This window comes from Gymnodraco acuticeps, unplaced genomic scaffold (assembly GCF_902827175.1).
Source record: "Gymnodraco acuticeps unplaced genomic scaffold, fGymAcu1.1, whole genome shotgun sequence".
Lineage (NCBI taxonomy): Eukaryota > Metazoa > Chordata > Actinopteri > Perciformes > Bathydraconidae > Gymnodraco > Gymnodraco acuticeps.
In genome coordinates, this window is record NW_022991046.1 from 660,472 (window position 1) to 685,258 (window position 24,787).

The 24,787-nt window shown below is 40.7% G+C and overlaps 1 protein-coding gene across 4 annotated transcripts in view; it reads left to right on the forward strand.

Moving 5' to 3' along the window:
• cdk18 (cyclin dependent kinase 18) overlaps positions 1 to 24,787 on the forward strand; it is a 64,895-nt gene that overhangs the window by 12,900 nt on the left and 27,208 nt on the right. For all 4 annotated transcript variants that reach the window (XM_034236565.1, XM_034236566.1, XM_034236563.1 and 1 more), the window contains exons 2-3: positions 9,398 to 9,533; positions 17,119 to 17,255. In XM_034236565.1, coding sequence (XP_034092456.1) covers positions 9,416 to 9,533; positions 17,119 to 17,255 — 255 coding nt within the window. In that variant the 5' untranslated portion in view covers positions 9,398 to 9,415. The remainder of the gene's footprint in view (positions 1 to 9,397; positions 9,534 to 17,118; positions 17,256 to 24,787) is intronic.

Genomic DNA, 24,787 nt, shown 5'->3' on the forward strand with positions numbered 1-24,787 from the left:
CCTCTCCTGCTGATGTTCAGGTGTATATCAGTATGTAGTGTCTCTACTTTAAAGAGTCCTCTCCTGCTGATGTTCAGGTGTATATCAGTATGTAGTGTCTCTACTTTAAAGAGTCCTCTCCTGCTGATGTTCAGGTGTATATCAGTATGTATTGTCTCTTCTTTAAAGAGTCCTCTCCTGCTGATGTTCAGATGTATATCAGTATGTAGTGTATCTACTTTAAAGAGTCCTCTCCTGCCGATGTTCAGGTGTATATCAGTATGTAGTGTCTCTACTTTAAAGAGTCCTCTCCTGCTGATGTTCAGGTGTATATCAGTATGTATTGTCTCTTCTTTAAAGAGTCCTCTCCTGCTGATGTTCAGGTGTATATCAGTATGTAGTGTCTCTACTTTAAAGAGTCCTCTCCTGCTGATGTTCAGGTGTATATCAGTATGTAGTGTCTCTACTTTAAAGAGTCCTCTCCTGCCGATGTTCAGGTGTATATCAGTATGTAGTGTCTCTACTTTAAAGAGTCCTCTCCTGCTGATGTTCAGGTGTATATCAGTATGTAGTGTCTCTACTTTAAAGAGTCCTCTCCTGCTGATGTTCAGGTGTATATCAGTATGTAGTGTCTCTACTTTAAAGAGTCCTCTCCTGCTAATGTTCAGGTGTATATCAGTATGTAGTGTCTCTACTTTAAAGAGTCCTCTCCTGCCGATGTTCAGGTGTATATCAGTATGTAGTGTCTCTACTTTAAAGAGTCCTCTCCTGCTGATGTTCAGGTGTATATCAGTATGTAGTGTCTCTACTTTAAAGAGTCCTCTCCTGCTGATGTTCAGGTGTATATCAGTATGTAGTGTCTCTACTTTAAAGAGTCCTCTCCTGCTGATGTTCAGGTGTATATCAGTATGTAGTGTCTCTACTTTAAAGAGTCCTCTCCTGCTGATGTTCAGGTATATATCAGTATGTAGTGTCTCTACTTTAAAGAGTCCTCTCCTGCTGATGTTCAGGTGTATATCAGTATGTAGTGTCTCTACTTTAAAGAGTCCTCTCCTGCTGATGTTCAGGTGTATATCAGTATGTAGTGTCTCTACTTTAAAGAGTCCTCTCCTGCTGATGTTCAGGTGTATATCAGTACGTAGTGTCTCTACTTTAAAGAGTCTTCTCCTGCTGATATTCAGGTGTATATCAGTATGTAGTGTCTCTACTTTAAAGAGTCCTCTCCTGCTGATGTTCAGGTGTATATCAGTATGTAGTGTCTCTACTTTAAAGAGTCCTCTCCTGCTGATGTTCAGGTGTATATCAGTATGTAGTGTCTCTACTTTAAAGAGTCCTCTCCTGCTGATGTTCAGGTGTATATCAGTATGTAGTGTCTCTACTTTAAAGAGTCCTCTCCTGCTGATGTTCAGGTGTATATCAGTATGTAGTGTATCTACTTTAAAGAGTCCTCTCCTGCTGATGTTCAGGTGTATATCAGTATGTAGTGTCTCTACTTTAAAGAGTCCTCTCCTGCTGATGTTCAGGTGTATATCAGTATGTAGTGTCTCTACATGTCTCCATGCTTTAATGTTCAAAAAGCTCTTTATTTTTCTCATCCTGCCTGTGCTGCAGCACCTCTTTTCACCCTCTGTCTGAAACCAGAGCCCAGTCTACTCTGATTGGTTAGCTGACCGGCTCTGTTGTGATTGGTCAACCGCGTAGAGATGTCCCGCCCCTTAGCCTATCATTACATTACATTACATGTCACTTGTTAGACGCTTTTATCCAAAGCGCCTTTCAATACTGTGGGCAATCCCCACAGGAGCAATTTGGGGTGAAGTGTCTCAGGGACACAACGACATGCTGACTGCAGTGGGGTTTGAACCTGTGACCCCCTGATCCGAACACCAACGCACTAACCCACTGCGCCACACGCCTATCATATACAATGTGTGGGGCGCTAGCCAAAAGAAGTGCGAGTGTTATATCGTGATGTCACTATGTTAGGAAGTAAAACAAGTGTGTGGGAGAGAAACTGCCTCTAGACTGAACACAGGGATTTTAGCCTTTGCAGACCATTGACATGCACCAAAACCTATAACAAACTATAGGAAAGGGAAAACCCGAAAAAGCTTAATTGGGCCTCTTTATAACTGATACAATAACATGTATTTGACCGGGAGCACTGAACAAATCATACAGGAGTAGAGCATGACATCCGTGAGGAGATGCTGGGGCAGATGAGTAAAGGTCATATCTCAACCCCATCATGTCAATAAACACAGTCCTCCTTCTCTTCAGAAATATCACAACTGTGACACAAGACGGTCTTTGTTCTGTTGTGTTTCAATGGACATGCTGATTTGCCTTAATGGATCAAATGTCTTTTTCGACCACAGTGTCAGCTAAAGTTTACTTTTGTTTATGTGAACTGGGTTATATGTGAGGTACCCATAGATTTGAGGGTTGAACTTAAAATGTATTCCGTTATAATTACAGAATAGTTTTTTACTTAAAGCTGGGGTAGGTACGTTTCAGAAACCGGCTCGAGTGCACTAAAATTTGAAAGTACACAGCCGAAAAAGAATCCGCCCCTTCCTTCAGACTTCCTTACAGAGCACCTCCTCCAACACACATGAACGCGCAATGACCAATGAGGGCACGAGATACAATTGTGCGTGCACGAGATGGAAGGCTGACAGACAGGGCGGCAATCCGATTGGTCGTGCTTTTTACAGCGCCACAGCTTCCACAGATGACATTTTTGTATGGATTTTAGGGGTGTAACGGTACACGTACCCGTACCGAAATTATTCGGTACGGGCCCTTCGGTTCGGTACAGGTGTGTACCGAAGTGTACCGAACGAATATAACGTTAAACGTAAAAAATTGAGAATGTGAATAACTTTTTGGAAGTAATCTCAGGTGCTGCGTCGCAGCATTCAGAGTAATTTGCTCACATTGGGTTCAACGCGTCATAGAGTGAGCAAGTCATTTCATTGGATGAGAGGCATACTATGAGAGCTGGTCAGAGGGATGCGTTCAAATGTAGTCAGTAATTTGAGGAACTGTCAAAAATTAATGGCGAACGCAGATAAAGTTGAGCTCGAAAATCCTCCAGCATCATTGAAGTCTCCGGTTTGGGAACATTTTGGTTTTGCAGTTACGTACAAGGATGACGGACAAAGACAGGTGGACCGAACCAAAGCTGTTTGTCGGCATTGTTCAACTAAAATTGGTTACGCGGCTGGCAAACTTGCACACTCTTGAAAAGGCATCACCCGAACGTGAATATCACCGGTACCAAAAGAAAAAAGACTGAAGTGCAAACCCAACTCCCACTAGCATTTAAGCCTCTACCACTCGCAGAGAGTTCAGACCGAGCCAAAGCTATTACAAACGCCAACTATCCTTATGTTGCCATGTTAGCAAAGCGCTACCTGGCTGTATCGGCTACCTCTGTCCCTAGCGAGAGGGTGTTCTCCACAGCAGGAGACATTGTTAGTGCCAGCAGATCTGCCCTTTCGGCAAGCAATGTGGACAAGTTCATTTTTCTTTAAAAAAACATGAAAATACAATGACAAGCAAGTCCTAATGTCAAACTGGCTGCTTAGGTGCTAGTACAGTACAGTTCAAATACAGATTATTTCAGTTCATCGAAAAGCTGCACCTTAATGTTCATTTTATTATATTTTGTATTTATTTGAGTGAATATTCACAGTTTAATAATAATTAAAAACCCCAAACTAATAGTTTATGTTTTGTGAGTACTAGTACAGTAAAGTTCAAATACAGATTATTTCAGTTCATCGAAATGCTGCACCTTAATGTTTATTTTATTATATTTTGTATTTATTTGAGTGAATACATTATTCACAGTTTAATAATAATAATAAAAAAATATATATATATATGTTTTGTTTTGTGAAAAAAAATTCTGCTGTACCGAAAACGTACCGAACCGTGACCAAAAAACCGAGGTACGTACCGAACCGAAATGTTTGTGAACCGTTACACCCCTAATGGATTTGTTGTCAAAGCACTTCAGATATTCATTGCTATCGGGATGTTAAGAGCATTCCATGGAATATAACACAAAGTGTATCTCGAGCCGGTTTCTGAAACTTACCTACCCCACCTTTAACTATATTTTGTAAGTGACCTTAGAAAAGAAGAAACCAAGATATTTAGGATCAACAATTATTTTATAGATAATAAAACCTGCCTTTCTTTCAGCATCAGGCAGTAGCTAAACACCAACAATGAAACACATGAGCTCATACTACAGTCTAAAAAAGCAGAATACTTTCTTTGTATCCTGATTACGTAATCAAGTGACATGTAATCCGTTCGTCTTAAATCGATTTTTAAAAGCAGGTAGCTTCCCTGCTGAGACCGAGTGGAAATGGACCTTCATAAAAGCTGCCTGTCAAACTGTCAACAGAAGATAAATATCAGCCAACACATCGGCGCTTTAACCAGCCTCTATTGATTTCTTTCTACACACTAAGCCTCTTTCCTCCTCCATTGTTAACCCTTTAATCGGCTTCATCTGATCGCTTTTTATCAAACCAGTTTCATATAGCCTCCCCTGAAATTGTGTGTGACAGATAACTGCTTGTCAGGTTCACGTTCCACAATGTTCTCATATGGTACAGCTGTCAGACTATCCACACGATGAAGGAAAAGACCAGATTGTAAAACCCCCTGAGGCTAATTTGTGATTTGTTGCATCGGGCTATATGAATAAACTTGATTTGATTTACTGAACCCAAAGCAACTCTAGAAATATGAAGATGATGGATTACATGTAACAGTAATACATCGGATACAAACGAAGGTAACTGTATAACCTTACATACATACATGTAGTCAGAAAATGTACAATCTCAAAACACCAAGTGAAACTGCTTTTGAGTGACATGTCTCCATGCTTTGCTGCAGCACCTATTTTCACCCTCTGTCTGAAACCAGAGTCTGCTCTGATTGGTTAGCTGGTCGGCTCTGTTGTGATTGGTCAACCGCTTAGAGATGTCCCGCCTCTTAGCCTACAATGTGTTGGAGCGCTATAGCCAACAGAAGCGCGAGTGTTAGATAGTGATGTCACTATGATACAGAAGTAAACAAAGGAGTCCAATGAGGAGTGTGTGGGAGAGAAACTCCTTTGTGACCATTTACATGCACTAAAACCTATAACGCACTACAGGAAAGAGAAAACCCCCCAAAAACATAAAAGGCCTTCTCTAACAGAGAGGATATTTTCCATTGAGTCTCATGAGCTGAATTTAATCGATTTCTAGAAGCTGCTCCTTTTCTCTCCACTGATCCGAGGATTATTTCCTCCCACCGTCTCTTTTTTTAGCTGCTTCCTTCACTCACGGTTCAATTTCTGGCTGCCACCCACACTCCTCTGTGTTTGTTCTTTTACTCCCAGGCCTTTGAGAATATCTCACACCTTTATGTAGCTTACGCCTCTACAAATAAGAGTGCATCTCTAATGTGGTGCCATCTTCACGAATCACAATCCTTTCACTTGTTTTACTTAAATCACCTTTGTTTGAGACAAAACATAAAAGGATTTCGTAATAAAATAGCACTCTAGCACAAGGTTCACTTTGGGAAGTCGGTTTTCTTGTAAACAATATATATATAGAAATGTTTATTGATTGGGATAAACCTCTTGAGATGCACCATCTCGTTTTCAAGGGGGTCCCGACAATAGCAATAACTTACAGACATACATAAACAAAAAGACAAAATGCAAAACATGACACACAAGACAAACCACATGCAGTCTGTTAAGTAAAATTCAAGCAATGCACACAATCAATTTGAGACAGTCGAGCAAATCAGTTTCATCAATATCAGTTATAACAAGTACAGACCGGTTGAAAGACAATCAAAATTGATAACATTTAGTTTTTCTTACCAATTTGTATTGTGTGTATCCTTGAGCAGTAGTTCTCAAAATGGGGGTACGCGGACCCCGAGTGGTACGTTGGAGTACTGCAGGGGGTACGTGAGATGTATTGTTATGTTAATGACAACAACAAAAAATACCAATTTTAGGAAAAGTAACGAAGTGTGAGCAGTGTGGGTTTTATATTAACAGAGTTACACATATTTCAAAACGCAAAGTGTAATAACTGCAGGTTGCCTCCCTGTCAGAATGACAAAGATCCTCAGTGAAGCACAAGCCCATGTTTCTCACTACATTGTACAACTTATTAAAAAGATTAGTTCAATGCAGCTAATGTCGTCTTAGTGTTATTGCATGATGTTAAAATTGGTTTGCCATGAATTTAGTGACGGATTGTAAACATTTGAAATGTAGCATTTAAGTGTTTCTCAGTTACAAGGTTGTTGTTTTAATAAATCAGACTCTGATGGTGCAGCGCTGTGCTGTACCTCTTTATATAGGCTTTTCTTCCCTAACAAATATTTTTTGCGCTGATCAGGGGGTACATTATTGAAAAAAGTTTGAGAATCACTGTCCTTGAGGATGAGTGTAAATAAAGACTCTGGGCTTAGGGCGTGGGCGGTGAAAACACTCATTAAAGATTGTGCTGAAGGGAAAGGCTGGATATCATTACATTACATGACACTTGTTAGACGCTTTTATCCAAAGCGACTCACATACTCAATACTGTGGGCAATCCCCACAGGAGCAATTTGGGGTGAAGTGTCTCAGGGACAAACGACATGCTGACTGCAGTGGGGATTGAACCTGTGACCCCCTGATCCCAACGCTCTACCCACTGCGCCACACGCCTCCCTCCCACACATACCATTTTTGGGTATTGTAAACATTTAGGATAATACTGGGAAGGGGTTTCATCTAGAAATATATGCTACTTTTATAATTGACTTACGATAAGACCCGTTGTATTGTATCATTGTAAGAGAAAGGCATACTTGCTTTTTACATACTTTCATTGGTGGCAAAAATGTATATCTGACCCGCTCTATCGAAATCTGGCAGAAGTCGCCGCAACGGCTCATTTCAAAATAATCGTGGATTTGCGTAAAAAAATAGTTGTTCAGGCGTTTTGTTTGATCTTAAATAAACAAAGTCTTGGCTTTCAGAATATGAAACTTGTATTTCCAAAATCACACGATAAATATGTTTGAAAAGGGAAGATGGCAGCTCTCACTCGCCACTCTGCTCTTCCACAGCGCCGCCCTCCTCTGACATTATGAAACAAGGCATGTAGTAATCATAGATAACACGGCAGGTTTGTTTTCATCTGATTTCAATGAAACTAAGTCTTGGCTTTCAGAATATTAAACTTGTTTCGGCAAATTCAGATGATAAATGCAATATGTGCTTATATTTGGAGTACAACAACAATCCTGATATCGTTAGAAAGCTAGGAATCTCCTCTTTCCAACAGTACAACTCAACTTAACTCAACAAGTACAACTTAAGCGTCTTTGAGTTGTGAAAAGCGCTATATAAATCAAATGCATTATTATTATTACATTACAACTCAAAATGTGTCTTCGGGGCAATGCGACTGATTTCGATAGAGCAGGTCACATATTTACAGTATACCGGCATTTTGGGTAAAACGACTGCGTCCTTTCTTAAAACAGTGTAACATGTGGTTGATGAAATATGATTTTAAACCAATGAGTTATCCCTTTATTTACATCTTGTCTGGTACTGTGATGATTTAACTTTACATTTGGCCATTAATATATTTAATTTGTACAAGATGCCATGATTTAAAGTCTATCCATTGTTTGTACATTGCATTTATAAACATTTAAAAAAGCTAAAATCTGCAATCTATGCAGTTTAAGGCAAGCACCAATAAACTGACCTTTATATTGGTTTGCTTTACATCCCATGTGCATGCTAGTCTCATTAGTATGTATTGCATAGATATATTATATTGTATCATAGCATGCATTGCTAATGCATACAAAGAAAGTTGTAATGGATAATTCTCACTTTGCTTTTAATGCACCAAAGCGCTTTTGCAGATGAATCAATGTCAGATTGTATTGATGGCCCAATATCACAAGTTACAATTCGCCGTAGGTACAACTATACGTAACTCTGTCCTTAGACCCTTAGTGGACAACTTTGGGTATTTTGAATATGGTTTCTGTAGATTTGTGTGCATGTTTTTGTGCTTATTGCATGTGTGTATGGTATGCTGTAGGCGAGAGGATCCGACAACAATGCCACGCTTGCGCAAACATTGTTATATCCTGACGGCTTATAGAGGCCTAAAAATAACAGTAGGGAATGTAGAGACTTGCTGTAATTGACCCCCCCGCACACATGTTTTCCAATAATGAGCAGAAACAGAGACACAAGCACACATCAGTGTCAGTGAAGGGATCATGAAGACCCCATGACACCGATCTCTAAAGCAAACAGACACAGAGAGAATTGAAGAGAACAACAAGACGAGCGGAGAAAAGACGAGGAGAAAAAGGCTGTTGGTTGTTGCGTAACCCACGCAGAGAGAGGGTATATTGATCAGCTGCTTTCCTGCTGTTCCCTGCCTCGTTATCAGATGATGCAGGAGACTGGCTTCGGTCAAGCTGCTCATAAAGAGCCTTCTTCGCTGCAAGCTACGCATCTCGTGTCATAGGCCGTGTACCGGGGAGTGTCTACAATTTAGTTCCTTCTACTATTACAGCACAAGATGTTCTGTGCATATATAAAACAAGTGTGTTGCATTCAGAAAGTCCTTGTAGTGTGTGTCGTGGTTAGAAACAACATATGTTAAATCTATCTTCAAATCATCAGGAAGTGATTATGTTCCATTGAAACATAATGGAGGGTGCAGTTTGGTTGTATAACGCCGTTTAATCATAACAGTTTATTTATTTGGTTTGTTATTTTATCTTTTCTTGAATATCATTTACCTCTGTTATGTGTTTGTTTGTTTGTTTGTTTATCTGCTTATTTGTTTATGTATTTATCTGTTTATGTATGTGTTGTTTTATGTTTGTTTAGTTTTTTTAAAACAAATGCATTTCTTTAAGAAAAAGTATGTATATATGTGAGTAATTTAGTTTTCGGGAGAAGGGGTGGGATTAAATACGTGTAAACTTCTTCCCACCCTTTTTTCGGATGTGTAATAAAGTCGATTATTTGTTTATTCATGATTTAGAATCAGTAATATGTTTGTATATCAATTTGACACTGCTTAATTTTGTATTGTATAATGTTAAATGTTTGTATTATTGTTTTACACATTCGAAATAAATCTAATCAAATCGAAATAGCCCTAACCCTTAACTATAACCCTTAACTATAACCCTTAACTATAACCCTAACCCTTAACTATAACCCTTAACTATAACCCTAACCCAAGCAATGGAAAGACTGTGTTGATGCATGTACCGAATGCATTTAAGTTTATTTGTATATCTTATGGTGATTTCTTGCTTTCTCTTCGTCTCGTTCTTCTCTCAGAGTCTGTTCCTCAGCACCATGAACAAGATGAAGAACTTTAAGAGGCGTTTCTCTCTTTCTGTTCCTCGCACTGAAACCATCGAGGAGAACGAGTTCACCGAGCAGATCAACGAGCTCAACATACGGCACACTCAGGGTAAGAAACCCCCATCTCCCTCACCTAATATATTCAAAATTAAAAGATATATTTATATAAGTGTTTTAATTCTGCTGTGTTGAGTTTCCCATGTGTACGAAACATTGAAAAAAAAGTCCAATAGTACTGATTCACATTTGTCCGAAAATCTGTTATCTAAAAAAAGCACCCACTTTTTGAGAAGCCCCCCTGCTCTAAAAGTAAAATAAATTAAACGGAAAGAAAATAATAAAACGGCTAATTATTATTCAAAATGACAGGAAAGGCTTCTCTGCCTCTGATTGGCTTTCTTTGCCCTCATTCCCAAATGTAACTAACTAACGAAGGCAAAGAGTACTCTGGGGTGTCATGCCTTCACCACAGTCGAAAACCAAATATAATTGTGTGTATTTTCCCCAAAAATTGCTATTTGTATTTTGGCGTTTCCAACTCAATCTGCTTTCAGTCAGACTACAGGGGTTTCAGAATAATGAGCAATCACAAGATGTGTGTATCTGCCATTTCAAATTGGATCCAGATTGAATGGGTTCTTCCGTGGTCCATCCCTTCCACACATTTCATGAAGATCCATCTCAGTAATACTGCTGCTATTGAGGCAAATAAACAAACAAATATATCCCAAAATATACCCTTCGATAAATGTCCTCCGATCTCTACGCTCCGATTATCCGATGTAGTGAACCATATGTGAATAAAGCACAGTCCTCAATGCTCTTCTTCCTTGTGTCTGATCTCTGTGCCAATGAACAGCTCGTGTCTAATAATGAACCACAATCTCATTCAGGTTCTTAATACCAAATACAAAAGCCTTCGTTTCTTCTGTGTCTGTGGCAGACCCTCTCAGATTAACCAGGGTATTTTGAGGCTATGAATTGTACCTCAACTGAAGCTTAGTCACGCAGATAAGCATGCTTCAAAGGGAAATGAGGGTCATGGCTGGATGAGTAGGGGTAGATAATGCAAAGGAACTGAATGCATCCAGAATTAGGTTTTCAAGTGCTTTCTAATGTATTACCGTGAAGACACCAGGATGGTTAACACTTCTATCCTACACTTTGCAATCATGTGTATGGCTTTGAAGTCGGGAAATAAAGCTTGGATTTATATTTATTGCAAAGGACAAATTGCTAGGAGGAGAGAAGAGCATCATGTGAGATGAAAGGTCACTGTAGGTGTATTGAAGAGGCCCTATTATACTGTGTGGGGTTTCCCCTTGCCTGTAGACATGTATGAATGTGTTGGGGTTCATTTAAGTGAAATGTCATGTCTTTGATGCCATAAGAAATGTTGTGACTAGTAAAGAACACAAGATTATAATCTGAGAGGGTGGAAAGAGTGTGTTGGAGGTTCTTGTGATTGACAATGGTCTACAAAGGCTACCATCCACATTAAAGCATGGAAACATGTCACTGTAGATCACATGTGTCAAACTCAAGGCCCGGGGGCCAAATCAGGCCCTTGGTGGATTTAATTTCGGCCCGCAGGATCATTTCTAATTACTATTAGATCTGGCCCGCCGGTATTTTGCACGCACACCTTCCCTCCATCCTGAAGGTCTCCTCAGATCAGAACCTGAGCCCAAACATTCAAGACTGGCTATCCGCCGCAACTTGTTCAGCCTGCGTGTGGTTGACTTGTGGAATGATCTGCCAGAAAGCGTTGTCACATCCAAGACGGTTAACTGTCTCAAATCCCGCCTCGACCACTACTGGTCAAACATCACCTTCACTTTGGACTATGTGACTGTTGCCAGCATCCATAGTAAATAAAGAATCAGTGATCTACTCATTTATTTATGAGCGACTAAACGGCCTTAGGCCTATTACAGCCGTATCCTATTGATTGATTGATTTAAACATTGATGACCTTGCACCCAAGATGAGATGCCAAGTATCTGCTTGAGCTAGCATCACAGAGCAGCACACTGAGTTTACATGTTTCCTTCTGCACTTTCTCTCTCACGACAACAGGGCATGTTTGGTTTCTCTTTGAGGGAAATAGTTTTGTTGAAGTTGTTGTTGGCCTGTGGAAAAATGTACTTTGGAAAAGCTGCAGATAGAGCCATAAGAAATTAATGCAGCTGATTATTTAATGTTTAATGTTGTTTTTATAGGCAATCATTGAAGCTTTGTTAGTTCCAGGTTTAATATGTGCAATAAGTTCATTTCAATAAGTTCTGCAATAAACATTGAACCAGTCCGGCCCTCGACTAGTACCCATTTTTTTAATTTTGGCCCTCTGTGTATTTGAGTTTGACCCCCTGTAGATGCACAACATAGTGATATGAACCTGGAAAGGAGCATAATATGTCCTCTTTAAAACACAAATGTAGTGTTTTCATCAGATTATAAACACTCGAGTCAATGGAGGCCTCTACCTCCTGCGAATAAAGAGTTTGAGAATATAGAGTTGAATATATGCCTGACAGAGAGCAGCAGCTGGATTTGTAATTGTAACCCCCCCGAGTCCATCTGTCTGCCTCACTGTCTGCTGCTGAAGGTCAGAGAAGAGGGAACAAGACAGACAGACGGACATGGAGGACGATGATGAAGAAAGGGTGAGTGAGTGTAGGACGCTCAAAGAGAGACTGATTATGTTTACACTCCTCTCTAAGCCTTTCTTGTTCATCTGTCCTATCAACCTCTCCTCCCCCCCATGTGACGGATTATGTCATGCTCTCACCACGTTATGCACAAAACAACCGTGGCTGTTTAGAGATCATCGGACATTTTTGCAAAGATATAATCACAACATGCCTGGATAAAATGGTCCTGGAAAAGCTATCTTGTAAATGTGTACGTTTATTAGTGGAGTAGAAAGCGGAATGAAAAGTAAATACTTTGGTATAGTACCTCATCATTGTACTTAAATACAGTACATGAGTAAATGCCATAATACCCACTCCTATTGCTTACCATGAGATAAGGAAACGCACACATGCATAACTGTGCATTCAAATCGTATTAGATAGACGGCTCATTTCACTTTTCTTCATCAGATAATTAGATCCTTTCATTTCATTAAATAAAAAACAAGAGCAGCTTGACGAAGAGACAAAAAGTGAATCGGTCTCAGATCAGTGAGCGTGATGAACTAATTAGCATCGGCTTCAAATACACACAATACACACATGAGATGCAGAAACAAAGTGTGTGTGTTTATGAGTGTTTGCCTGGAATGACTGCCTTGTATTTCACATTAAAATCTCCTTGTTCACTCATTATGTATTAGTGGAATAAATAAACTGCCCGAGTGATCACACTTTGACACATCAGCGCCATCATGAGTTTACTTATCGCAGTTCAACACCATCTTGCCTTTAAATCCTGAAGCCCTCTGACACACCGTTGAATATTAAGTCAGAAAGCTTTTATAGCAAAGCATGTGAGATGTTCTTATCTTGGTTATGTTGACTGGCTTTGGTCCAAAACACACAGTTGGTTTGCAGGAAAAGCTCCATATGCTGCCATTCCCATTCATCTCATTTCTCATCCAACAACCACAATATTGTTTTATCCCAGCGTCAGTTAAAGCTCCTCAGCAGAGTTTTATTTTGACTTGCATTACTTGCCAAGTTACAAAAGAAAACACAACATTGACGTACGATTACCTTTTAAAGCGGTTATGGCGCATACTTATCAAACAGAGGCCTAACTACACATCGAGCAGACACAGTTAGACATAAGCATCCATTTGAAGTCCTTTTTCGTGCCAATTCAAAATCCAATCCTCACTTTCCATTTAGATCTGTTTTTAGATTTGCAAACAAACTGCAATGTTGTTTACCATTATACCAGCAGCGTGCTCTTGACATCACGATTGAGTGGTGCAGTAACGAGTCAGCATTTTACCACTTCCTGTTCCCTCGTTGCAAAGTCAATGGGTTTTTGACATTGTTTTTGGCAAGACAACTGAAATAAGTGGTTAGCACAAGCTTGAAAGATTTTCACATTTGTTGAGACTTCTAAACATCATCATGCCGAACATTAGCCACCTTTAGCTTAGCGTTGTTGACGGTCAGCCATGTAACCGTTATGTTGTTTGCTCATTGGATTGCGTTAGCTCTTTTCTTCGACCGATTGCATTTACGTTTATGGAAAATCACAGAAAGTGGGGTTAATGTGGAGATTATCCTGCTGAACATAACTCATATCACATAAACGTGGGTTTGCCACAAAACTCATTTCTGTATTATACTGAAATCCAATGGGGAAATCCCATTGGTCGATGGAAACCTTGCTATGCTAACGATCGGGTATAAAATACGTCACCACCACTCTTTAACATTTACTGTAGGCTTCTATTCTTGTTTACGCATTTTTCATCGAGGGTTGTGTGTGCAATTGGGTTCATTTTGCCAGTGTTTGTAAAAGCCAACACCACACAATTATTTTCTTTCCTCTCTGCCTCTGTTTCCTCTCCGCTGTAACCACAGACGGGCAACGAATGGAATAGAAACGCTACAAAAGCATCATGTGGCGTAACATATTGGATTGTGCTTTTCCCTAAGGTGTCAAGCAGGCATCCATATCTCGTGTGTGTGTGTGTGTGTGTGGTGTGTGTGTGTGTGTGTGGTGTGTGTGTGTGTGTGTGTGTGTGTGTGTGTGTGTGGGGTGTGTGTGTGGTGTGTGTGTGTGTGTGTGTGTGTGGTGTGTGTGTGTGTGTGTGGTGTGTGTGTGTGTGTGTGTGTGTGTGTGTGTGTGTGTGTGTGTGTGTGGTGTGTGTGTGTGTGTGTGTGTGTGTGTGTGTGTGTGTGTGGTGTGTGTGTGTGTGTGTGTTTGTGTGTGTGTGTAGTGTGTGTGTGTGTGTGTGTGTGTGTGTGATGTGTGTGTGTGATGTGTGTGTGTGTGTGTGTGTGTGCTGTGTGTGTGTGTGTGTGTGTGTGTGTGTGTGTGTGTGTGATTGTGTGTGGTGTGTGTGTGTGTGTGTGTGTGTGTGTGTGTGTGTGTGTGTGTGTGTGTGTGGCAGGCAATGAATGAGACTTCCTCATTAACACCGAGACTTGCTCCCTTTGACTATCCCCATGGAAACAAGGACTTAGAGCGCTTTTTCTTTTTGTCACCCCTGTATGGGAAAGGTTGAGACAGAAATGCACACACCTGGAGGCTGCAGATCAAATGAAGACACTTCAAACCCCACACTTCCTATACCTGTGCTGCGGGGGTCCAACACTCGCATTTAAAACGGAGCTCAAGCTGTTTCATTTAAAAGAAGAAACACATGAGAAGCTGGTGTATGATGAAAGCCCATTCTTCCCACACACAGCTCTTCACACTTTAATTGTCTGACACGTTCGCTCCAGCTGCCTGAACTTTAATCTCCTGGTCGTCTTGATGACCCTCTTCTCTGAAATGAGTCCACTTCAATAATCTCATACAGCGTTTAGTAGACGCCTGCCGTCAAAGCTAACCAGCCACAGTTCTCCTAGTCTCCATGTTGTTCGAATGTAGATGTTTATTTGCAGTTTTGAGAATATGTCAGCTATGGTTTGGAATAGAATTCATTATTTCTCATTGCACCAAGTACAACAAAATTAGAGCGGACATATCGTACTCATCTTAAGGTTCATATATGTACTTAGTGTCTCTCCTGTTTCATGTCTCCATGCTTTAATGTTCAAAAAGCTCTTTATTTTTCTCATACTGTCTGTGCTGCAGCACCTCCGTTCACCCTCTGTCTGAAACCAGAGCCCAGTCTGCTCTGATTGGTTAGCTGGCCGGCTCTGTTGTGATTGGTCAACAGCTTAGAGATGTCCCGCCCCTTAGCCTATCACGTACAATGTGTTGGAGCGCTCGTCAATAGAAGGGTGAGTGTAACGTAGTGATGTCACTATATAAATGAACAAAGGAGTCCAACGGGAGAGAAACACTCAATGCAGGGAACACCTGTTTACAAAACCTATATAACACACTAACGTAAAGGAAAACCCCAAAAAAGCATAATAAGTGGAAGTTCTTAAGTTGTTAGACTGCATCTATACGTTTAATTTATATTCCACAGGAATCAAATAGGCTCTGTGCTTTGTTTATTTTAAAGGACGCCCACACAAGTGTTTCTTTCTCCTCTTCATAAGTGTTCTCCTTTGTTATTACAAGTTAAAGGATCATAGAAAATAACACAACATGTCTTGACTGTGGGAGTATAAGTTTAGGAACATTTCAAATTATTGTTTGTAAAGCTATATATACAAATTCACAAGCTGTGATGGAATGTGGCTCCAGACACATTTTCATTGGTGGTCGAGGGGACACAATGGTCTATACCTGCCCTATAGGCTAACCCCTTACCGCAGATCTATAAACCTTTTACCCACCAGAGAACAACGACAGATATTATTGAAGGATACGATATACTTTATTGTCCCCGTAAGGACATTTGTTCTGGACTCCGTCCTGCAGTTCCGCATACATGTACATATACAAACATAGTGGACATTAAGAGACATATCATCAGTCATACTTCATTTCCTCCCGCCTCGACTACTGCAACTCACTTCTTTACGGCATCAGCACTACATCCCTCAACAGACTCCAACGGGTTCAAAATGCAGCTGCACGTCTCCTCACGCATCACATCACCCCAGTCCTCAAAGACCTCCACTGGCTTCCTGTCTCCCATCGCATCAACTACAAAGTTCTGGTCCTCACCTACAAAGCCCTCCACCATCTGGCCCCCCCTTATCTCACAAACCTTCTCACTCCTTATCAACCCCCACGGTCCCTCAGATCCACCGCAGCCGGACTCCTATCCATTCCCACATCCACACTCTGCAGCTTTGGGGACAGAGCCTTCTCAGTGGCAGCTCCTAGGCTCTGGACTTCCCTCCCCCAAGATCTCCGTGACTCTGAGTCCCTCACAGTCTTTCAGTCCCGCCTCAAAACACATCTTTTCAACTCTGTCTACCCATAAGCCCCCCCCCCCCTCTCAATCAACTTCCTCTTGACTGCCTTTTTATTTTTTACATACTTGTTTTGCCTTGTTTGTCTACCCTCCCTCATACTGTAAAGCGTCTTTGAGTTGTGAAAAGCGCTATATAAATAAAATGCATCATCATATCATCAGTCATACACCGTTTGAACAAACACAATACACACATACTGACAATGGCGACCTATTGCACAACCCTCATGGCCAACATTTAAAAAGTACATTTGACAACATTTCATTTCATGTGAACGTTAAGAAGCTTAATGGACAGGTAGGAATGAGAGCTTATAGCGGATCAGCCTGCTCTTGGGAACCCTGAATCTTCTACCAGAAGGTAGGAGCTGGAATTCTGGGTGGGATCAGACACCATTTGTTTGCCTGTCTGATAATGGACTGCTCGTATATGTTTTGGAGAGATGGGTGTTTTTTAACCCCCATCATTTTCATAGCAGTCTGTACCAGGCGAGCGATCTGTGACTTTGACTGCACGGTCAAGTTACCATACCAGCCAGTGATACCATTGATAAGGTTGATAAGAGCCTGAAACCAAACCAGTGATGGGCCATAAACTCACTGCTATACTCCACCACCAACACCATTGTTGTTCCCTTTGTCTCCAATCTGCAGATGTTGACTGATTATGTTTCTCCTCCTTCAGGCCTCACTCAGGACAGACTGGGTCCTACGTCTCATGATGCCAGTCCTTCGAGTCCCGAACCAACAACGCCAGGCGCTGAGTCTCCTTCACATCTCGTCTTTCACAGCAAGGCCCAGCAGAGACGCTTCTCCATGGAGGTGAGGAGCGTCTAAAGGAGGACACGGGGAAATATGGGAATCAGGCTTGGGGGGGGGGGGTGGTGTGTGTGTAACGGATTACATGTAACAGGATTATGTAACCCCTGTAGTATGTTATATAGTTTATATAGTGCTCCAACACGTTGTACGTGGCTAAAGCGGCGGGACCTCTCCCCTTGTCCCGCACTATTCACCCTCCCCATGAAAGCTATTGGAAGACTCCAGCTCATTCAAAACTCTGCAGCTAGACTACTGACGAATACCAAAAGGAGGGAACACATTAGTCCTGTCTTAGCTACTCTACTCTGGCTTCCTGTAACTTCTAGAATTGATTTGAAGGTGCTTCTCCTCACATACAAAGCTCTAAATGGACAAGGACCCAGCTACATGGCTGACTCTCTAATGAACTACACACCCGCATCAGATGCAGGTCTATTAGAGGTCACCAGAAAGAGTCATAAGAAGATCGGTGAAGCAGCCTTTGGAAACTACGCCCCAAAACTGTTACCCAACAATATTAGGGAAGCCAATACGTTTTTAAAAGGCAGCTTAAAACCTATTTCTTTACCAAAGCATTTTACTGACGTTACACTATTATACTGCACTATTTCTCTATGTTTTATTCCCCATGTTTTTATTTTTAATTATTTTACCCCACTTTATGCTTTGCTCTTGCTGATTTGATGTCTTATTTCTTACTGATGTAAAGCACTTTGAACTGCAATGCCCTGTATGAAAGCTGCTATACAAATAAAGTTATTATTATTATTGTCTCTAAGCGGTTGACCAATCACAACAGAGCCGGCCAGCTAACCAATCAGAGCAGCTCTGGTTTCAGACAGAGGGTGAAGAGAGGAGCTGCAGCACAGTATGAGAACAATAAAGAGATGTTTGAACATTAAAGCATGGAGACAGTGAGGGGTTAAGGGGCTAAATATTCCCTTTGGTTTCAGGTCATGCTTTGGTCATATGGTGCCAAGCTTAATGTATGCGATGCAGATTGGGCACTGATAGCAAACTGTTCACATTAAAAGCATTACAACGGAGTCTGACATGGATATACCGTATAAAGTGGAGTTTATTCTCCTGTTCCCCCAGACTAATTTATTCATGTCCACCCCCTCCAGCTCAATGATATGAGTCATCTCAGATAGTTTTATCCCTCCCCAGAGCACTAGGCGTTTTATTGGAAATGTGAGAGAGTTCACACTTCCACCTTTTCAGAAATAGTCCCTTTGGAGCGAGTGTGAATCACTTCGAGTCTGTAACAACTCGTAGCAGCCAGAGGGAAGTGAATGCTCAGGAAGGTGATGCGAAAGACAGAAATAATATTAAGACAGTAAGACGACTGAACGCCAGGGATGGGAGGGTTTCTTTAAAAATGAAATATGTTAAAATGTCTAGTTACCTGCCTTTCATGAAGCAAATTCAGGCAGTAGCCGATACACCAACACTGAAACACATGAGCACATACTACATTACATTACATTGCATTTAGCTGACGCTTTTATCCAAAGCGACTTACAATAAGTACATTCGACCAGGAAGACACAACCTTGGAGAAAACAGAATCATATAAGTACATCAGGTTTCATAGAGCCAAACATTTCAAGTGCTACTCAACTGGCTTTAGGTAAGCCAGTCCTTTGTTAGTATATAAGTGCTTTGTTAATAGTTCTAACGCTGGAAGTGGAGTCGAAAGAGATGAGTTTTCAGTCTGCGCTGGAAGATGTGCAAGCTATCTGCTGTCCTGATGTCAATGGGAGCTCATTCCACCATCTTGGAGCCAGGATAGCAAACCCATGTGTTTTTGCCGATGGGAACTTGGGTCCCCCTCGCTGCGAGGGGGACCCAAGTTCCCATCGGTGAAAAATACTACAGTTTAAAACAGCAGAAATAAAATCGGAGCTGACAAAAAATGCTCCGTTTTAGTTGAACACACACAGTTAAGCTCACACACACTACTTTATGAACATGTAGGTTCACCTGCTGAATTAAACACAGAACAAATGAAGCAAAGAAACCATGAAGCAGATTCAGGCAGTAGAAGTATTCACACTTAAAGTATTATCCTACAGAACAGAACCGCTCACAGAGAAGAGATAACATCTGATCCTTTACAACAAACACTAGATGGTCTTTTTAGGTTTGACTAACATTTTAAGCCTGCTAATAGTCCCCAATGTCTGGAAGTATAACAGTAATCTGATTAGTTAAAAGGGAATACAGTTGCTTATTTGTATCCTGATTACATAAAACCGTTACATGTAATCCAATACTCCCCTCTGGATATCTTAATTGTGATGACACAGAGGAAAGTGGTTTACAAGTGGTCACTAATGATGATCCATGAAGAAGGCCAAATGAATGGTTGCCAGGATGTGAAAAATCCATGCGTTGGTGAATAACGTCCGTTAAAATGGCATCTTGATGATTCATCAGGATGACCTTTCCTCAGTTCAACCGCTTATCTTCCCGGAACACGATTCAGAGAACTCAGAGCAGCATTGATCAAGTCCAGACCTATTACTGTAGTGGAAGTAGTGCCCTTTATTAATGAATTACTTTTTAACATTTGAAGGCCACGTTGCACTAAAAAAATGCTGCTCCAAAAACAAGGAAATGTAGAATAAAAACAAGGTGTTTTCGCTTTTATTAAGTGAACAAGTCTGCCAATAGAACAAGTACAAAATGGCTTGGTAAGATTTCTTGAAGTAAAGATGGGATATTGAGATAAATGGGATCTGGTATTTAGCTGAATTTGAACTATGTGACAAGAATTAGAGAATTTGTTACAAGACAGAAATGCTTAGACGTTTTCTGATGGTGATTCTCCTATAAAACAAGATTTTTTTAAGATACTTTGATTCAAAAAGATGCCTTGGCTAAACAAAAGACTTATTAGGTCTTATATCAAGTGTAATGACATACTCTGACTAGAGGGGCGGCTGTGGCGCAGTGGGTAGAGTGCTGGACTTCGAATCAGGGGGGTAGCAAGGTCGAGTCCCACTGCAGTCAGCATGTCGTTGTGTCCGTGAGACACTTTAACCCAAATTGCTCCTGTGGGGATTGCCCACAGTACTGAGTATGAAAGTGGCTTTGGATAAAAGCGTCTAACATGTAATGTAATGTGGGACGGGTGGCGCAGTGGTCTGTGCATCCGATCATCAGATCAAGGGGGAGTGCTGGGGAACTCCAGTTCGAAACCCGCTCCTGCCGCCACTGCGTCAGGCCGTTGTGTCCTTGGGCAAGACACTTCACCCGGATTTGCTCCTGTGGGTATTGTCCACAGTACATGTATAATATCAATGTGTACTTGTAAAAGCGCCCCGATGACCTCGAGGCGTGAAGATGGACGGTGTGGCGCAGTGCGCTGTGCAATGATCATCAGATCAAGGGGTGAAACCCGCCGCTGCTGCGTCTGTAAAGCCGGTGTGTCCTTGGGCAAGACACTTCACCTGAACTTGCTCCTGTGGGTATTGTCCACAGTGACCATTGCATGTATGTGTATGTGTAATGTGTGTATATGTAAAGCGCTTTGAGTCATTGATAAAGCGCTATAATAAATGTAAGGAATTATTATTATTATTAATGTAGAAATTAGACAAATATACTTGGCAAGATTTTACATTTTTGCACTTTCACTGTTTAGCCTCTTCTTAGCAAAGCTCCTTCACCTTCAACCTAAAGTCCATCCAATCAAAAGTAATAGCCCACATTTGATGGATTAACAAGTGAGAATGTCAAAGCTCTTTATTGATCTACTCCGTTTCTAAAACAAATCCATATTTGTTTGGAGTCTGGATCATAAGTTGAACAAAGCAAACAGGAAATGCTTTGTGCTCAATACTCATTTGGAGAGAAAGTGCCATTAAATGCAGGCTAAATTAAAGTGTCTCTCACTCCTTAAAGGGCATGGACATAAATGCTTGGAATTAACATCGGGGGATGTTTGTTTCCAGTCAGTTTCATTCAACACTAGCAAAGAGTGGAATTAAACAATCGCTTCTTGTAGGAAAGCAGAATTACATCTTTGGTAAACATTGAGCAACAAAGCCACAGCCTTAATCAATGTCAAAGTTAAGTGAACTCCACTCGAAATATCAATCAAATGCCAGTTTCTAAGCCACAATGTTTTCAGAAACATCTTTTAGTGTACTTTTTAGCTAACCCTAACTGGCTGTAGCAATGTTGACTTTGCAATAGGGATAATAAACACTTTGACATAAATGTTTGGCTTCAAAAAAGCTTGACTAAAGAGAACTAAAGTTGAACTTCAACCTACATTAGTTGCGTAGTCAAAGCGACACAAGAGGCGCTTTCACACCAAGTACTTTGCCGTACTTTGCCGATCTGCACTTTAGTTCATCAGAACTCTTTAGTTCTCATGAACTAAGTACAGATCGCGTTCACACCGGAATAAGTCCCTGAGGGAGGATTAGACAAATGAAGCCGCTGACGTCACTTCTTCTTCTTCTGCTTTATACTGACCTTGAGACCTCAGAAATTGGGAGCATTTCAAAACCACCGCGGGGGGGGGGGGTGCTAGTGGATCGCCGGAGCTGTATTAGATTAACATTAACATGCTTATTGTAGTTGTAAGTGCACTGCCTTGCTGCCTGTAGCACCAGCCTTGATGGAGCATATGGAAAGGAGTGAGCAGAGGCTAGAGTTGTCGATTCTTGTTCTGTTTTCTGTGACAATCTTCCTCACCCTCTCAGACTTTCAGTTGTGTTCGCTACTAAAGAGACGTGCTACCATGGAAACCAAACAATGGTGTAGCTGTATATTAAAGTCCGAGTGGAAACAGTCGTGAGTAAATCTGATTTTGTCAGAAATCGGGAGAAATGCGGGAGAAATATGACCCCGGGAGGAATTGGGAGAGGGCAATGAAATCCTATAGGCCCTGACTGCAGCACGCGGAATGGGGCGTGGTCAGATGTGGGCGGGGCTGGACGTCCGATGGGCGGGGTGTATGGATATCCTAATGAGACAAACAGCATCATCTGCTGGACAACTACAAGAAGTACAAATCTGCACTCGACTAAATATCATTTAAAAACTAAATATAAAAACGTGAAACTAATTAAATGCATGAATGTATTTAAATATACCTTTTTATACCACATGTGCAATGTGGTATAAAAGTCATATTTTCTATATTAGTGTATTTAAGTAAATTATTTAATATTTGTTTTAATTGATTATTCATTTAGTTAGTTCTGTGCATACTCATATCTCGTCCATATATTTCAAATGATACATTGCACTGCATTTCATAGAATGATAGAAAAAGCATTTATTATTTACAACATTTATCATATAACAGAACAATCATTAAGATAACAGAACCGAAAAAGCAAATACAGTAAATATAAAAACCAAACTAAGTATATAAAAAAAAATCTATACAACAGTGAAAGGCTTTGCTGATGCAAACATTCAACCGCGCTCTTCAAAACAGGCATGACCCTTAAGGTTTTCTTTATCAATGCACTGCTCAAAAAACATTAAATAGTCCGACTCAAATTTGAACCTGAACATAAATGGGTCCATCCTGTCTTCCCAGCTGTCTTCGTCCCGCAGGTTGCTGGCTTCACCGAGGTTATGAGAGCTGCTTCTCTGTCCAGTGGGGCCATGGAAAGAATTTGTGGCAGGATGACTTTATCTCCCATTTTCTTTGCAGAGCACCACTGAGATACTTATAAAGGGGTGCTTCTCCAGGAAGAAGATAAATAGTTTATGCATTGCTACTACACTGTACATTTACTATTCTTATAGTGCTGCTGGCTGATTTGCAACAAGATGCTTTGAATGTGTAATTATGACGCACACAAACTTGCACATGCAACACTATCTAAATCAGTGGTACAACATATTTTCAGCCATTTTCTACCAGTCGCTGCAGAAGAACAGAAGGAAGTGCTGTGAATTTCATGTAAGGTATAACAGATAGCATATCACGTACTCCATCCTCCTCTTCAGAGCTGAATTTATTCTGCAGCCGTCTTTGCCAGTGGGTCCTTTTTCTGGAAGACACCAGATAAAAGGAATTACTACTGCATGGTAAAACAGTTGTACTTGCATCATGACACATTGCCCCCTTGAATAAGAGGTGGAAGCAACAAACTGTATGGCTGTGGAGATTTTAAGTATTAAATGACAGTCTCCATACCCATCCAAAGTCGCTGCAGAATGCCATTTACTTTACGACTTTACTTCTTTTGGGTGGGTCATCATGATTACTTACCCTGGGACTGTCTTCGCAGTCTTCCCTCTCCAGTCGTCTTTTGGTTGATCTTCTGCCTTCGAATCTATCAGTGACAACAAGTGATATGGGAATTGTTAACAAGGTTGTGTCTTCCTGGTCGAATGTACTTATTGTAAGTCGCTTTGGATAAAAGCGTCAGCTAAATGCAATGTAATGTAATGTAAAAACAGAATATTGTTGTTCTATTTTTAGACACATCTCGCGATCGACTGGGAATCTCCCGGCGATCGACCAGTCGATCGCGATCGACTGGTTGGGCACCCCTGGGTTAGGGTAATGTTGTGAATCGAGTGGCCTGTGTTCGTCGTCCATAACATACGCCTGCCCATACCATAACCCCACCACCACCATGGGCCACTGGATTCACAACATTACCCTAACCCTACCCTTCACACCAGATACTGACTGGTTTTCGGACCCCCCCAATAAAGCAAAACTGCACGTTTCAGAGTGGCCTTTTATTGTGGCCAGCCTAAGGCACACCTGTGCAATAATCATGCTGTCTAATCAGCATCTTGATATGCCACACCTGTGAGGTGGGATGGATTATCTCGGCAAAGGAGAAGTGCTCACTATCACAGATTATTTCAGATTTGTGAACAATATTTGAGAGAAATGGTTATTTTGTGTGTATAGAAAATGTTTTAGATCTTTGAGTTCATCTCATGAAAAATGGGAGCAAAAACAAAAGTGTTGCGTTTATATTTTTGTTCAGTGTAAATAAGAGTACGCCTTAGACTCTTCTTTTTAATTATGTATATTTAGAGCTGGCACAGGCTTGTCTTAAACATCCTCCTGGGTCCTTTATTTTAATTGTTCTATTATAGTATTATACATTCACATTACCCCTTTGTCTATTACATTGTCTATCTTTTCTTTTTTTTTAAACATTTATATTGTCATTAATGTTTGATCTGTGCAAAGTCCCCTGAGACAAATGTGTTTTCTGATATTTGGTTATATAAATGGGTCATTCCAGAATTGGAGGACAATTTAGACACCAACATTTTTGAAAAATGAACCTTTTATTTTATAATTTTGTGTATGTATTTAGGAAAAACAGATAATAAACCATCAAAAAAAGTGATTTGCCCAGCTAGGCATCAAATTAATATTTTCCAATGAAGAATTACTGTTACTCATTATAGTAACAGGGTTGAAAATCAATGCTAATTTGAGCTTTAACCTCAGGAATGATTGCTAGATGTAGCATGTAATGCTACTTTCAAGGCAAGGACAAACTTGGATATCTAATGCAAGA